This window comes from Artemia sp. Qi Xiang Cuo, chromosome 1, assembly GCF_049724085.1.
Source record: "Artemia sp. Qi Xiang Cuo chromosome 1, ASM4972408v1, whole genome shotgun sequence".
NCBI lineage: Eukaryota > Metazoa > Arthropoda > Branchiopoda > Anostraca > Artemiidae > Artemia > Artemia sp. Qi Xiang Cuo.
The window spans coordinates 6,627,744-6,642,265 of NC_142794.1; the positions used below are offsets into that span (position 1 = coordinate 6,627,744).

A 14,522-nucleotide genomic window follows, 5' to 3' on the forward strand; every position below is an offset into this window, starting at 1 on the left:
AGAAAAGATAATTTGAAGAACAGCTTCATTCGTTGTTGCACTTGGCTTTGGAATGATCTTCCTGGGGACGTTATCCCTAAAAGGTTTTCTGTTGGCTCTTTCAAAAGAAGGTTCCAATAGTCATCTAAAACCTCTGTGAAAGACTAGCGGTATATCAAATATTTAATTACACCTGGCGGCGCCAATTTAGGATTGCAAAAAGTCTGAAAACTAAGACCGTGGATTTTATTATCATTGAAAATCTTACTGTTTTTAGGTTGATTGTGAAGGTTGACTGTGAAGGTGAAGAAATAGCTTGTTTCTGTACAACTATACATGTCAGTATGCTTTTGTTTTTCAAAACACTGACGACAAATAAAAAATAATTCACTATAACCATAAAGATGATTGAAAAGAATTAATGAAAATAAACTGAACAATTGATATATAATAACATTAATTGCTGGAAACTCAGCTTCCACCATAATTTTGATTTTTCAATGTTCTAAATATAAAAGAAATATTTGTGATACAATTTGTTTTCACTAAAGAACAAATGCCTGCTCTTCCAAGAAAAAACGTTTTATGCTAACAATTGGCAACTTGCAAAAAGTACAACCCTTAATACAGGTCTCTGGGGGGTTTTGTCAACCCCGGAAGCATAGTTGCTTGACTTTTGGACTATTTCAAACAAAATTACAATCTCAAAATTTAGATTGGATGCATTTGGGAGAAAAAGGTGTTGAAGGGGGAGTGAGCTGTTTGTCCTCCAATCATTTTCTACCCTTAAAGCTTAAGTTATAGGGGCACTACGAGTTTCGATTTCCAATGAAATGAGCCCCTCCAAATTTTATATGATGACATTTTTGACACGAAGTGCCTCTGTTAAAAAAAACAACAACATAATACATTAAAAACTATAGCCCTCCACAATAGGCAACACTATAGCATTGCCTATTTGTGTCATCTTCCATATCATGAAACTACGTTTTGTGCTGCAACCTTTGGTGGTGCTACCCCAAAGTCATATTAATTTTCAGAAAAAAATAATAAAATAAAAAATATATAAGTAAATTTAAGAGATTCAAAAGAAAATGTATCGATTACCCACGGCATGTCCCTGTATGTCCTTATTATTTTATTAAAATTTATAAAATAAACTTCTTATTATTTCTTTATATTTATAAATATTAATTTCTCATTATTATTATAATAAAATTTTATGTGGGAAGAACACAACAGATTTTAGAAAATAGGCTACAGCAACACAAGAATGCCATAGATTGCTCTCTAAAACATAACAAAACACCGGAAACGTTTGAGTCAGCTGTTGCAGAACATGTTTATAATCTTCCTCATCACAGTATTATATTTGATCAAACAAAAATAGTAGATACGTCTGTAGAAGTTTTACAAAGCGTCATGGAAATTACAGAAATAAAAAAGATAATCTATGGGGGTATTAGTATCAATAGAGATGAAGGGGAATTTGGGATCAATTAAATTTATAATAGTTGAATTAAAAGCAGGTAAGATATTCAACCAGTACTGATTTTAATAATTGTTCGGAAACGAACGATGACCTTGTGAACAAAGGTCAGAATGGGTTAAATGCTGGGAAAAGTAAACAAACTACAGCTAGGCTTGCAACCGAACAAATCCGTTCAATTTATAATTCATAAATTGGTTGATGAACTTGTGAGATTTAATTAGGGGTTATGGGCCGGGGTTAGAGAGATAGAGAGATATTTATTTCGAGAAATTACTATCACAAGCCCTGAAGGGCCGAATTCGAATTTCGAAGTCCATAAAAAAAAACAAGCAAGAAAATCATAACAAAAGCACAACAACTAAAAAATTGGCAACCAATGCAAAAAAATAAAATAAATAAATAATTAAATATTGGAATGCTATATGATTCCTTTGTCACTTATATAAAATCCGCAAAATGGCAACTAGTTAAAAAGATAAAAGCTGATAAAACTGAAAAAAATAAATAATATACACATTAACAAATGTTTAAAAAACAACATAAAAAGGGGATAGGGAACAAAAAAAAGAGTAAAAAGAAATACGAGCTTTTTCTTTTATTATATAAGAGAAAAGACAAAATTTATGTACAAATTAACCACTATTTATCATATCAGTAAAAAAGGGATAAAAGATTTCTTATACCGCAAGGTAGTACAAAGAATGGGAGATAAGGTGGTGATAGGCTGGGACACAGTTCGTGGAGGACGATTTCTATCAGGTACATGGTATTCAGGGAAAAGGTTCGCAGAACGGGGGTTCAAAAGTGCCAACTTACCAAAACGGAGGCACAAATTATTTCTGCGTCTCTAGAGGGTCTCTAGGTTTGAAATGTTTAACAAATGCAAATATGGTATCTTGCCCTCTCTAAAAATAATTCTTAGAGCTCTCTTTTGGACATTTTCAATTTTTTGTGTTGCTTCATTTGAGAGGCCAGGGTGCCACACAGGACAAGCATACTCTAATATGGGACGAACAAAAAAAATGTATGCTTGTAGTAAATGTGATTGGGGGCAAATGAGTTTGTTTAAAGGTTTAAGGAGGGAAAGCGAGGAGTTTTCTTGTCCTAGGATATTATTTATATAGACGTCCCATTTCAAATTGGAAGAAATTGTAGGGCCAAGGAGTTTAAGAGATGTGACAGAGGTTTCAGGAGGAATAGGAGCAAGAAAAAGGGGAGGGGATTTAAGGAAACTTACTAAGACTATTACGGATTTAGAAGGGTTAACTCTCATGTCAAGGGAAGAGGCCTCACAGGCAATATCTTGGAGTATGCCCATTGGGTTGCTAAACATGTTTTTATGACATATCTCTAAAACTGTCAAGTCATCGAAAAATTTCCACCTACTGTCATAAAGGGTTAAAAGGCTGTTAATCATAAGAGAAAAAAGGAGAGGGCCTAGAATAGTCCCCTGAGGAATGCCATTAAATATGGGGAGATGATCTGAGAAACAATTTAGATATTTAACTGCTTGAGATCTATTAGAGAGAAAAGAGGCAACGAGCTTATCAAGGAAAGTTTCAATGTGGAATTCATTTATAAGTTTATCTATGAGCAAATTGTGGTTAACCAAATCGAAAGCTTTTTGAAGATCAATAGAAATCAGATTAAGCCAAGCGTTAGGTTTTTCAAGTAATTTACCCATGGTATCAACAAGATGGATCAGGTAATGATAGGTTGATGTGGATTTGAGATTACCAAACTGTCTAAGATCAATGAGGGGGAGGACTTTCATCTTAAGCCAGTCTGCGAGAAAACTTTCATACAATTTTGAAAAAATTGAGGTGAGGGTAATAGGACGAATGCCATCAAAGCCAGACTTCCCATTTTTCTTTTTGATTGGGGTAATAAAGCCTTGTTTGCAATATTGAGGGGTAATAACTGTCCAGATTCGGTAATTTCATTAAACAGGGTGGATAGGGGTTTTGAGAGGTAATCACTGAAAGGTTTCATCAGAGGAACAGGAATATCTAAAGGGCAAATGCTTGATCGTTTTAGTTTTTCAATTTTTTTTACAACATCAAGTGGAGAAATATGTGGGAGTGAAAAAGGATCAGGAATATCTCGAAATGCGTAAGATAGTGGTGGGAGACTCTGGACAATAGAAGCCAGAAACTTATTGAGGTCATTAGCTGTGGTCTTTGGAGGTTCATTTATATTAAAATTTAGTTGTTCTTGACTCTTGCCGGTATGTTTTTTTAATTTCAGAGTACCAGTTCTTTGGTTTATCATGGCGCAAGTATTTAATTTTATTTTTATAGTAGGCTCGGGCAGCTTTTTTAATTTGACTTTTTAATTCCTTTCTTAATTTATTTGCTTCAGCTAAATTATCCCTGTTAAATAAGCTTATTTTCGTGCGGATTAACATTTTTATGTGATTATTTATGTAAGGTTTATCACTGGAGCATTTTCTTATTTTTTTTTTCTGGGAAACATAATGAGTAAGAATCAATTAATTTTTTGTTAAAAATCAAAATTTTATCATCAAGATTATTAGAATTATAAAGGTCTGACCAACTTTCACTGGTCAGCCATGATCCAAAAGAAAAAAGGCCTGTGTCACTAAGGGGACGGCAAGCCCCAATGGAGGTAGTAAAAGAATGTTCAATGGCTGAAGAGGGAGAAAAAAGAAGACAATAGTGGTAACTGTCTCCTAGTGATGGCAGCGCTTGTAGGGAGTTGTAATACTTACTCATGTTTGAACAAATAACATTCAGAGAGGTGTTACCTTTTGTTGTAGATATTTTAACCAGTTGTTTTATATTAAGAGAGGTGCAGATAGAGTCTATCCTCAGGTCATTCACATCGCCAAGTAAGCAAATACCAGCGTTCGGATACTTTGATAACACAAAGTCAGCGCTTATAAGAAATTGTTGTATAAATTTGCGTTTCTGGTCAATAATTTGGTTAGGGGAATGATAAAAGACGGCAGTTACAATTAAATTGAAAGGACGGGGAAGTACTTTCTGTCTAAGGCTCAGCCATAGAATTTCATCATAATCTGATAAGTTGGGGGTGGGGATGAGTTTAGGTTGGAGGTTATCTCGGACAAAAAATAATATACCAGACCCTTTTTCCCGAGAGGGTGATCGGGAGGGCGAAGTTTTATAAACTGAGTATAATTGCTGATTTTTAGGAAATCTGGTTTCTGGGACTGAACCTCTGTCACACCAATAATATTAATTTTATGAATTTCAGAGATACCCTCGAGTTCGTAATTTTGTCAAAATTCAGGCTGTCAACATTGGTAAGTAGAAAAGTTGGAAATTTAAACCGATTTGGGTATTGGGATTTTTTTTTCAATTCGGGAGGGAGTTATTTGGGGTTGAAGTTTATGAGAAGGATGCTGTGGGTAAGGAACTACGGTGGAATTCGTCTTACTATTTGAAGTTTTAGAAACTCTGCATGGAGGTGTTACCTGTGGATCGTTCTGCCTGCTTACTCTTAAACCAGAGTCATACTGGTAGGGTAGCCAGGGGGGATAATTTGCAAGGGAATGGAGAAAGGTTTCCTGGTGATCTGGGAATAAGTCAAATTGGGAGTGTTCTTTATATGGGGGGGGGGGCAAGACGATGCTGTTGGAGGGAAGTACGGTGGGGGTGTCTGAAAGGGGAGGGGTTGGGTTTGTTTCGGCAAATAACGGGTGGAGGCCAGAGCCGGTTGGTAACTTCTTGGACGCAGGGAAAGGAACGGAGTCGAAAAGAAGTGGATTTTTGTGAGGAAAATGAGTGAGGGGGGTTTGGGGATGGTCCGAATTGAGTAAAGTGATTGTGGGGGTTGAACTGATTGGGCAGGCGTAAGTACTTGGGGCGGAGGATTGTTTCGAGGGATAGATTCCTGAGGTGTACTGCTCTGTATCGGGTAGGCAGGGGATAAGACTGAAAGTCGAATGGAACACGAACTAGGGGAGGGGGGAGGGTCGTGAATACTTTCGGCGTCGCCCTAAAAACGTTGGGCTTTAAACCTGCGCTCCAATCCTGAAGATGCATGAGCATAAGTACACGACTTATCAATACAAGACAAAACAGAACACAGATCAACATGTGAGAAGACGAGTGTATAGACATTCAATTTTGTTTATACGCCAGTGCATGGAAGTGTTATTTAATATGTGAGTTTTGATTCCTACTTATTTATATTTCTTTTCTTTTGTTTTTTCTTTCTCTTCGTGTGTTTAGTATATTTTATTTTTATGTAAGTTAAGTTTTTAAAAAGAACATTTTTGTTTCATTTTCTCCTTTTTTTTCCGTTGAGAAAGGCTCCCGGACGTGGGGCCGAAATATTCGGAGTGTGTTTAGTTGAAAGTGTTTATTTTATTGTATTTATTCACTGCTTTATAAAAATTAAAATCAATTTTTCTTGCTTAATTTTTCGTAAATGGAAAAGCAGTGTGGTTTAAGAAATTATTTATAATTGTTTTTTTTTGTCATTTCCCTCTTCCCCAGGGTGGAAAAAAAATCCCGCGTAGAGCATTGTCATAACAATATATAGAGAATATATAATACAATGTATAATACACACAATATATATACAACATGTAATATATAATATATACAATATACAGGAAAAATATATAATGTCAGCATACAGTTCTGAAATATGCAATGCAGGTACATGTTAAAAATAAGTTTTTACTTCAGACCTAGATAAACGAAAATATTTAATGTATTTTTACTTTATTTTATACGTACACTTTGGAATAAATGACGTGTCTTACAGAAGTATAATTATATCCACCCTCGCCCTCTTTATCTTCGGTTATGACTTAAGTTTTCTAGATTTTATATTTTTATTCTCATTGTTTTATAGTTTAGTGTGTTTTAGTCTTATTGCTTATTCCTGATTATTGGAAGCTCTCCAAAACCAGGTGAGAAAATTATATGAACCAATAGTTCCCAAAAGCTCCCAAAACCCAAATGAGAAACCAATAGTTTTGTTTTATTTAGTTTCTAGCTATGGGCGCGTGAAAACTTCGAAAAGAATGGAGAAATCTGATTGACTTTTGAAAAAGACTATTAAAATTTTGGATTTATCATCCCTTCAACTAACGCAATATAAACAATTGCAAAAAAAAAAACACACAATAAACAGCTAGAAAATATACGCAATAGTCAGGAATAATACTAAACTGTTGAAATTCTGGATGAAAACATCCGTGTATTTTTTGGGCCAGAAGATCCCCCCTTACTTACAAGCAAAAATAAATCTCTGATTTTCCCTTAAGGGTCCTGCAATTTCTCACCTGTAGAAAAATCCTTTCTATAAGCAACAAAAGAAATTAATAATTATTTATCTTTCTCGTTCGATTAGTCTCCAACACTGCAAGCGAAAATTTTGTCAAATATCCACCTAGCAGAATATATTTTCTTGATTATAGATGTCACTTAATTATCTGAAAATACTTCGATTTATTAACACGTAGAACTTTCTAAATAAGTTTTGCTTCATTTCTCTGATGCTACTGCAGCAATTTCACCTTAAGAGGTTAATTTAATGAAAAAGTACAATTAGTTCTAACATATGGATTTGTTTACTGGATTTTATTTGTTGTTTCTTAAACTAATATTGAAGTAACTTGGTCATCTCTTTTGTCAAAATATAAAATATTGATCATTTTCCATAAACTAGGTATTTCTTTCAGATTTTTCTTTGTAAAATGGTTCATCCCCAAAAAGTGAGCTAGGATCTGGGAGGGGGACATTCTAATCTCTTTTATTAAATACGAAATGTATAGGAGGGGGTAGGGTAAATCAGTAAGGTTTCTTTAGAGGTAAACCAGTTTTACCTCTAAAGCAAGCTCGACTTATAATTTTTTTTAAATTGCCACCTTTTTTACACATTCTTCGAATACCTACCAGAGAAGATGACCAGATCTCAACCAGACTTTGAGGGAACAGAATAATGTCTTGACATAAGATCTGCGATAGAAAATTCTGAACTTCTTCTAGATTTCCAGAAAATAGTCCTAGAAGGTTCAATACGCAAACCCCACATTCAGAATTATTGCTATTCTATAAAATCTAACATTTTGATTGTTTTCTAAGATTATGTACGTATATACAGGTCAGATACAAAAATAAACTAAAATAGGTTAAGCTGCGATCTAATTTATAGATTCCTTGGGCTTATTCCATGGAGCCCAGCAGAGGCTCTTGGCGGGCTTGGTTCCACTATGCCAGCACATCTAGGGAGATAGGGAGGTACTCAAGGCGGTACCCAGGTAGGTTAGGGGGGTTTAACTCTACCTCCCCCAAATGTTTGTCTGACTCGTAAATACATAACAAAAATGAATACAAACAAATTTTTAATGTTTTTTTAAGTTTATTTGTAAATACCCCCCCCCCCCAAAAAAAAAAATCCCGGATATATTCTTGGAGGTACCCTACCTTTTAGGCGCCCTTGCCAGTAGCGTTAAATGGGGAGAGGATATGTTTCCTCTTGACCGAAGATGTCTAGGGGCCATTTGCACTATAAGGTTATCTCAAAGCATCAGCCATCAGCAACCATTGGATATGGCAGAAATATACCATAAACAAGTAATATAACGTAAATAAATAATTATGGCACCCTAATACGTACCAAAAATATAGTCCTAAGTAAATTTCATCTTAAAAGCCAAATAGCCAAAAATTGAAGCATAAAAAACAAACTTTAATAATGATCAAAAGACCACAGTATAGGTGGGTAGAAACACTCCTTCTCCTTCGAAATAAGAATATGTAAAATTGAGCTAGTAGGTGGTAATGATTATTTAATGAAATTAATTCAACCAATTAGTGAAAGATTAAACACGTTTCATATATGGTTGCGTAGTGGATCGATCTCTGCTTGGCAATACAAGGTCTGGAACAGGGATTCAATCCCCAGATGCCGTGAGGTTGGGCGAAAGGCCTAATAACTGTCCCTGTGAAAAGATACTGGAATTGAACCATCGACAATTGTCAACGCACTACGCGACATCAATAGCTCTGGAGGGTCTTTAGCCGTATGAAAAATCTAAATTTCGAAATATCAAAAATTTTATTGACACACCAAAGTATCTTTTTGAGAATGTAGACAACACTAGTGAGCAGGATTTGGGATATTCTGTATAGCTTCTGAGGCTTTGGAAATCAGATCTTAATGGGGGAAAGGGGTGCCTAATCCTCTAAAAATGTATTTTCCAGGGCCGAATTTTCCAACTTTCCGACAGAAGTTCTTCAGATCAATATTGAGAGGGGAAATATCACAGAACTTCGAAGAATATATTTGGACAGAAGTGTCTAATTTGGAGGCTAAGTGGAGATTCTCCCTCCTCTAAGGGGATGATCTCACTCCTCTTACTGCGGAAATATATTTTGTGAAAAGTAAAACCGCATTACCTGCACATGCTTCTCATGTTCTTACCTGCACTTGCTTGCCATTCATATGATTACCTACAAAAAGGTATAAAGGAATGGCGTGGGCCGTGGGGTAATCCTCAAGGAACAATATTTGTCCAAAAATGTCTTTGAAGAAACATGGCTAAAAATCTAAAGTCTAGCCGTAAAAGCCGAATGGCTAAAAATTTAACGATATAAAAACAGATTTAATAATGATCAACATTTATTGAACACATCAAAATATCTTTTAGAACATGTAAACAACGGTAGTGAACAGCATTTGGGATATTCTGTACAGCTTCTGAAGAACTAATCCTTTAGCAATACTACAACAAAACAATCTGTACAAACTAGATGTCTTTTACATAACAAAATCACTGGCAAACTTCTTCTAAAAGAAGAAAATTAAGAAACAATTTCTGCCCAATCAAATTTTTAATCGAAGTTTAGGCAAAATTGGTGATTATACCGTCAAATTATAATAAAGCAATCAAATCATTATGGAAACAAGTTTTATGTAAACAACCTAACAACCTTAACAACCTGTTAGGTTGTATGGAAACAACCTAACAACCTTTTAGATAAGACTTGTACATAATAACTCACTTTTATTTATTTACTTACTTTAATGTGAATTTATGTGTAGCAAAGATTATATTTAATAAGATGCGCAAAGTTCTTAATCTTTTAATTACCCACTTCCTTAAATCCTGTCTTACAACCGTTCCCATTTTATGATGTCCTGAATTTAGTTTGGCCCAGCTGATTTGCTAAACGAAAACAGCTTTAATATTTAATTTTCACAAATTTTTGGATGTAGCCTGGCTCCTCCTTCCGATGACGAATGTCAACAGCTCGGGCCTTCGCCTGTCGCATTTCTTCAGCCGCGTTCAATATCATGACTTCACGTTTTTTTTTTCTAAATTCTGATTAGAATTGGAATATTATTCCATAGATATGACATCACTTCTGGTCAAATTCTTCAGAACTTTCTCCTTAATGTCTGTAGATTTGTATAGTTTAGAACAATACACCAAGTTTAGAGATTTTCTCCAAAAATTTCCATCTTTTCTGTACTGAATCGTTTAGTTGCATTTCAGTGGATGAAAAAACAAACAGACGGAAAATTGTTATAATATATGTAGATATAAAGTTTTAGAATTAAATGATAAAATCTTATCAGGATTCAGAGAACCCAAAAACTGAATTCATTTTCGTGAAAGTATTTTATGCTTATGTGCATTAGCATTCCCAAACTGGGTGCCTGATTTTAAATCTGGCGTCTGGCAACAGTGACGGCAAACATATATGCGGATTGCCAAATTAAAACGGAGCTAATCGTAAAGCATTGTTTTAAGATTAGTCTAAAACCACTATAATACATTTGTTTTTCTCCGACACCAAGTGTCGTATACTACAATACCGATTTACTATCGAAAATAATTCTTATCTAGTACCAATTTTATTCAGTACAAAATTATTACGTTATTTCTTATTATTATATATTTTCATTACGTTAATTATTATATTATATTTTCTATAACACAAAACATTTAGTATAAAATTATTATTTTGTACAAAATTATTTAGTACCGATGGTATTAAATGTTTTTAATTTCGATTACGCTTCATCATCTTATTACATATAAACCTTTTATTTATTATACATTATTATATAATATATCACAAAAGTTATGTAAACGCTCTTCTCATTATAGTGTAAGGTATGACTAAGCTTCGATTCCAAAATCATTTTCGATTACAATCTAGGTTAAGTCCATTTTCGATTACAAGATCCTTACAAAAGAAAAGGAACCCCAGTGCCATACAGATTTAAATAAGTGTCGTATTTTATCTAAGAATTATAATAAAATATAGATAGATTACTTCCACTTCAATATGAAGAGTTGTGTCAGTTATAAGGGTGGCCGAATTTCCTTAGTCACAAACGAAAAAAATCAGACATTTGAGAGCTACAAGAATAATTATAAAGTTAGAAAGTTTTGTTATTTTTTTTACATTAGATGCGGCGAAAAAAAATTATTTAACATAGTTTTATGAATAATCATAAAACCTAGTAAAGAACGAAGTAGAGTGGAGAATTTAAAAACATTTTTTGAAAAAAAACTGTCAAGTAAAAAAAAAATTCCCAGTTGAAGTTGATTCAAGAAACGTAACTATGATTTCGATCAGAAAACAAATTTATTGGTATTTCAAAAATAGGCTGAATACCCTTGAAAATTGTGTTGGATCGAAACGAAAACTGAACCATTGGAATTACCATTATCGAAAACCCCAAATTGAACTACAAGCATTATAACTTTTTCATGGGTATTATAATCAAAGAGCTACTTGGGTTCTCGAACAGTGCTTTTGCGACCAGTAACTTATACCACCTCTACTTTACAAAATTTCCGGAGAGTTTTTAAAAGAATCATTGACAACAATCTAGGGGGCGAGTGTCAGGCTTTAGCATATGCTTTGGCTCTACCCCAGTTTGTGAAAGGGTATTCTTTAAAGTAGATAATGACATTCATTTAACATGGCACTGAGGTTAGCAGTAATTATAAGGTGTCCATCGAATTTCAGAGTCGGGAAAATTAATTCCTTTCTTTAAAAATCAATTTTCTGATTATAGCATCAAAGGTTTATTCAGAAAACCAAAAGAACTATTTCCCCCAAAAATTTTAGTTTTTAGAAAAATATATTCGTCTCCAATTTTGGAGAAAGCAATAAAACTGAAAAATAAGGGAAAATGGGATTTTACCTTGACAGGTATGAATTAACTTTTCCTGACCTTGCAAAATTGTAGGGATACATTATTAAACAAATTTAGAACAACAAACTTCATCTTAAAAAAACAAAACCTTTCTATCGCCATCTCTGTATAAAAAATCGTACAAAAAGCCTCGCTATTAGAGGCACACTAACTAGGAACTTTCGTAAACTTTTAGTGCATTTACAAGGAACTCTGAGATTAAATTGTTGAGGTAGAAGTTGCGCTGTAGGAGCTATTTTGGCAACTTTCGTTTTAGTTTTGATTCTCAAAGTGTATGCACTGCGCTTTGCACGTAATTTTTATGGAGTGGTCCCTGGATTTTCCATAAATTATAATTTACTGGTTATATTTCAAAATTTTAGACCACAGCACTTAGTGTTAAGAAATTTTCTTTGAAACTTCAAAGTTTTTTAAAAGAAAAAAAGCCACCTGTTCAACAAATTACAAAAAAAACCTATCTAAGTTTTAAACTTCAACTCCCCTTTATTTAAACGAAAATTAATATTAGCTACCCATCTATTTCAGCATTAAGACAAAATGAAAAAGAGACACTGTAAAAAGAAGCTTGATCTTCCGGAAACACAATCTCCTAAAAATTTTGATATCTACCTTGGTTTCTTTAAAAAAAACAAAAAACAAAAAAAAACAATAACGTAAGGAGGTAGGGACTTTAGGTATGAAGGACAGTTCCTGTTTTGGCTATTTTAAGCATTTGTTATATCAAAAAATCTGTTGTTGTTTAACGCATTGAAAGTACTTACTCTAAAAAACACTTAAATAGAAAAGCTTGGGACCAAAGGCCTGATATTACTAGATTTGAATCAAATTCGGAAACCCAATATGAATGAATCGTACATAATTAGCTATTTAAACAACCAATGAAAACCCTGAAAATTTTCCCGCAATTTTCCAGAATTGTTTTTCTGTGTTTCCAGATTGACATATTTGGGCACTTTTTGATGTGGCTAATTTGAATTCCTCAAATCAGCAGTTTTCAAACCAATTTTTTGTTGAAAATTGCACCTTCACCAAATTTTCCACTCGAAAAATGGTGCCTTTGGTGTATTTTTGCTTTTATGGCTAGGTTGTCTTATACCTGGCATCTGGTACCATCTTGCAGGGGCGTCCTGAGGCTCATTTCATTGGGGGGCGATCTTCGTAAATTTTACCGAATCACTACCTGATTTATGCCGAATTATCTGCAGAAATCAAGAATTTTGCTAAATTTCAGCCGATTTTGCAAAATTTCTGCCGAAATTTCCGCCTTCGTCAAAAATTTTACCGACTGCCTAAAAAGTTTCGGGACGCCCCTGCCATCTTGTGCTTTGTTTTTTAAAGGATAGATATCTCCTTAAAGATATAGAAAGAAAAGAATAATTTACAATAATTTCTGTCAGGTTTTAAAAGACAAATTAAACAGTTGAAATTGGACAAACTAAACATGCGCTTTATCTTAAAAATGTTTCCTCAAATTTATATTAGTTGTTGTTGTGACTGACGTCTGGAAAGAAAAAATAGCGTCAATAAATCGATTAAAATAGCGCCATCTAGTGTCTAGTAGTATCAGGTATTTATTTGAAACAATGGACTTAAGTCTTCTTATTTTATTCATTAAACTTTATTTTATTCATTTATTTTATTATATTGTTTTATTCCGATTTATTTGTCTTATTTTATTTTATTCATTAACTTATTTTATTGATTTAAATTTATTGTCTAGTCATTAAACAAATACAACTTTATGTCAATAATAATAAAATTAAAGCCCATAATATAATTAAAGTCCAAATAATAATTAAAGTCCAATAATAATAACAACAATTTGTTTATTACTAACTTTTTCCAGTCAGAATTACAACAGATCTTTGACGAATTACATCGTCAGGGTTGATGAAGAAGAAAAATATTAGAAACGGACGCTATATTATCCCCCAAAAATAAAAGGGGTTGATAAAGGGTAACTATGGTCTAAATGTTTTAAGGTTTCGAATTGAATCTATTCATGCCCGAAGTAATTGGATGATTCAAATCATGAAACATCACTGAAAATTCGTTTAGTTACTTCTAAAAAAAAAAATAAATTATCACACGCTTTCACAAAGTTGGACTTGCTCAAATAAAAGCACGCTTCAATATTTATTGCTAGCATTTAATTTTTTCCATTTTTACTGGCTTATTGCCAAATGCTGAAAACCAAGGTAAGATTACCTTTCTCACAACATTGATATGTTCAACCCCATTTTTTTCTTATAAATAATCGTACTCAATATATACAAAACTTCGTAAAAGCGGGTAACTATCACAATAAACATAGGGACGGGGCAAGGGATTCAGTCTAGCGCATAATGCAACATGACCAGCGCAAACCCACAAACTGAAAATCACAGCGTAAAACGTATTCACAAAAAAACTTCTTGAGCAGACTAACATCTTCGAGGTAGAAAAAAAAGAACAGAAAAACACATCTACTCTGACTTAATAGGCTCAGGTCTACTGCTATAGTTCAGCGCTAAGGGCAAGGGCGTTTGGTAAGAACTGATACGATCACTCAATGGTGGTGAAACACGAGAAGTAAGGAGGGAGATCGGTCCTGAAGAGTGTGTTACTTCGGGAGACATTGGAGACGTACCATATCCGCTCATAGGGGACGTGAGTGATGCAACTGAAGCGTATAAGGAGGCTTGTGTTCCTGATGGAAGGCCAGTCAATGTTGTGGAGCTTGAGCTACACGTTGGAGGGTTGATTCGCTTTTCTTTCTGCCTCCTGAAATAATTTAATTTTTTTAATTTATTATTGAATTTAAATTTTAATCTATAATTAATTTTTATTTAAGTTCTTTAATAAATAATTAAATTAGACCCTGTATATGTGA

The 14,522-nt window shown here is 33.8% G+C and overlaps 1 protein-coding gene across 1 annotated transcript in view; it reads right to left on the reverse strand.

The window, feature by feature from the left end:
• Positions 1-9,076: 9,076 nt before the first annotated feature.
• LOC148955965 (uncharacterized) overlaps positions 9,077-14,522 on the reverse strand; it is a 76,354-nt gene continuing 70,908 nt past the window's right edge. Inside the window, exon 9 of the mRNA XM_089088117.1 lies at positions 9,077-14,413. Within this exon, the coding sequence (XP_088944243.1) occupies positions 14,116-14,413 (298 nt within the window). The 3' untranslated portion in view covers positions 9,077-14,115. The remainder of the gene's footprint in view (positions 14,414-14,522) is intronic.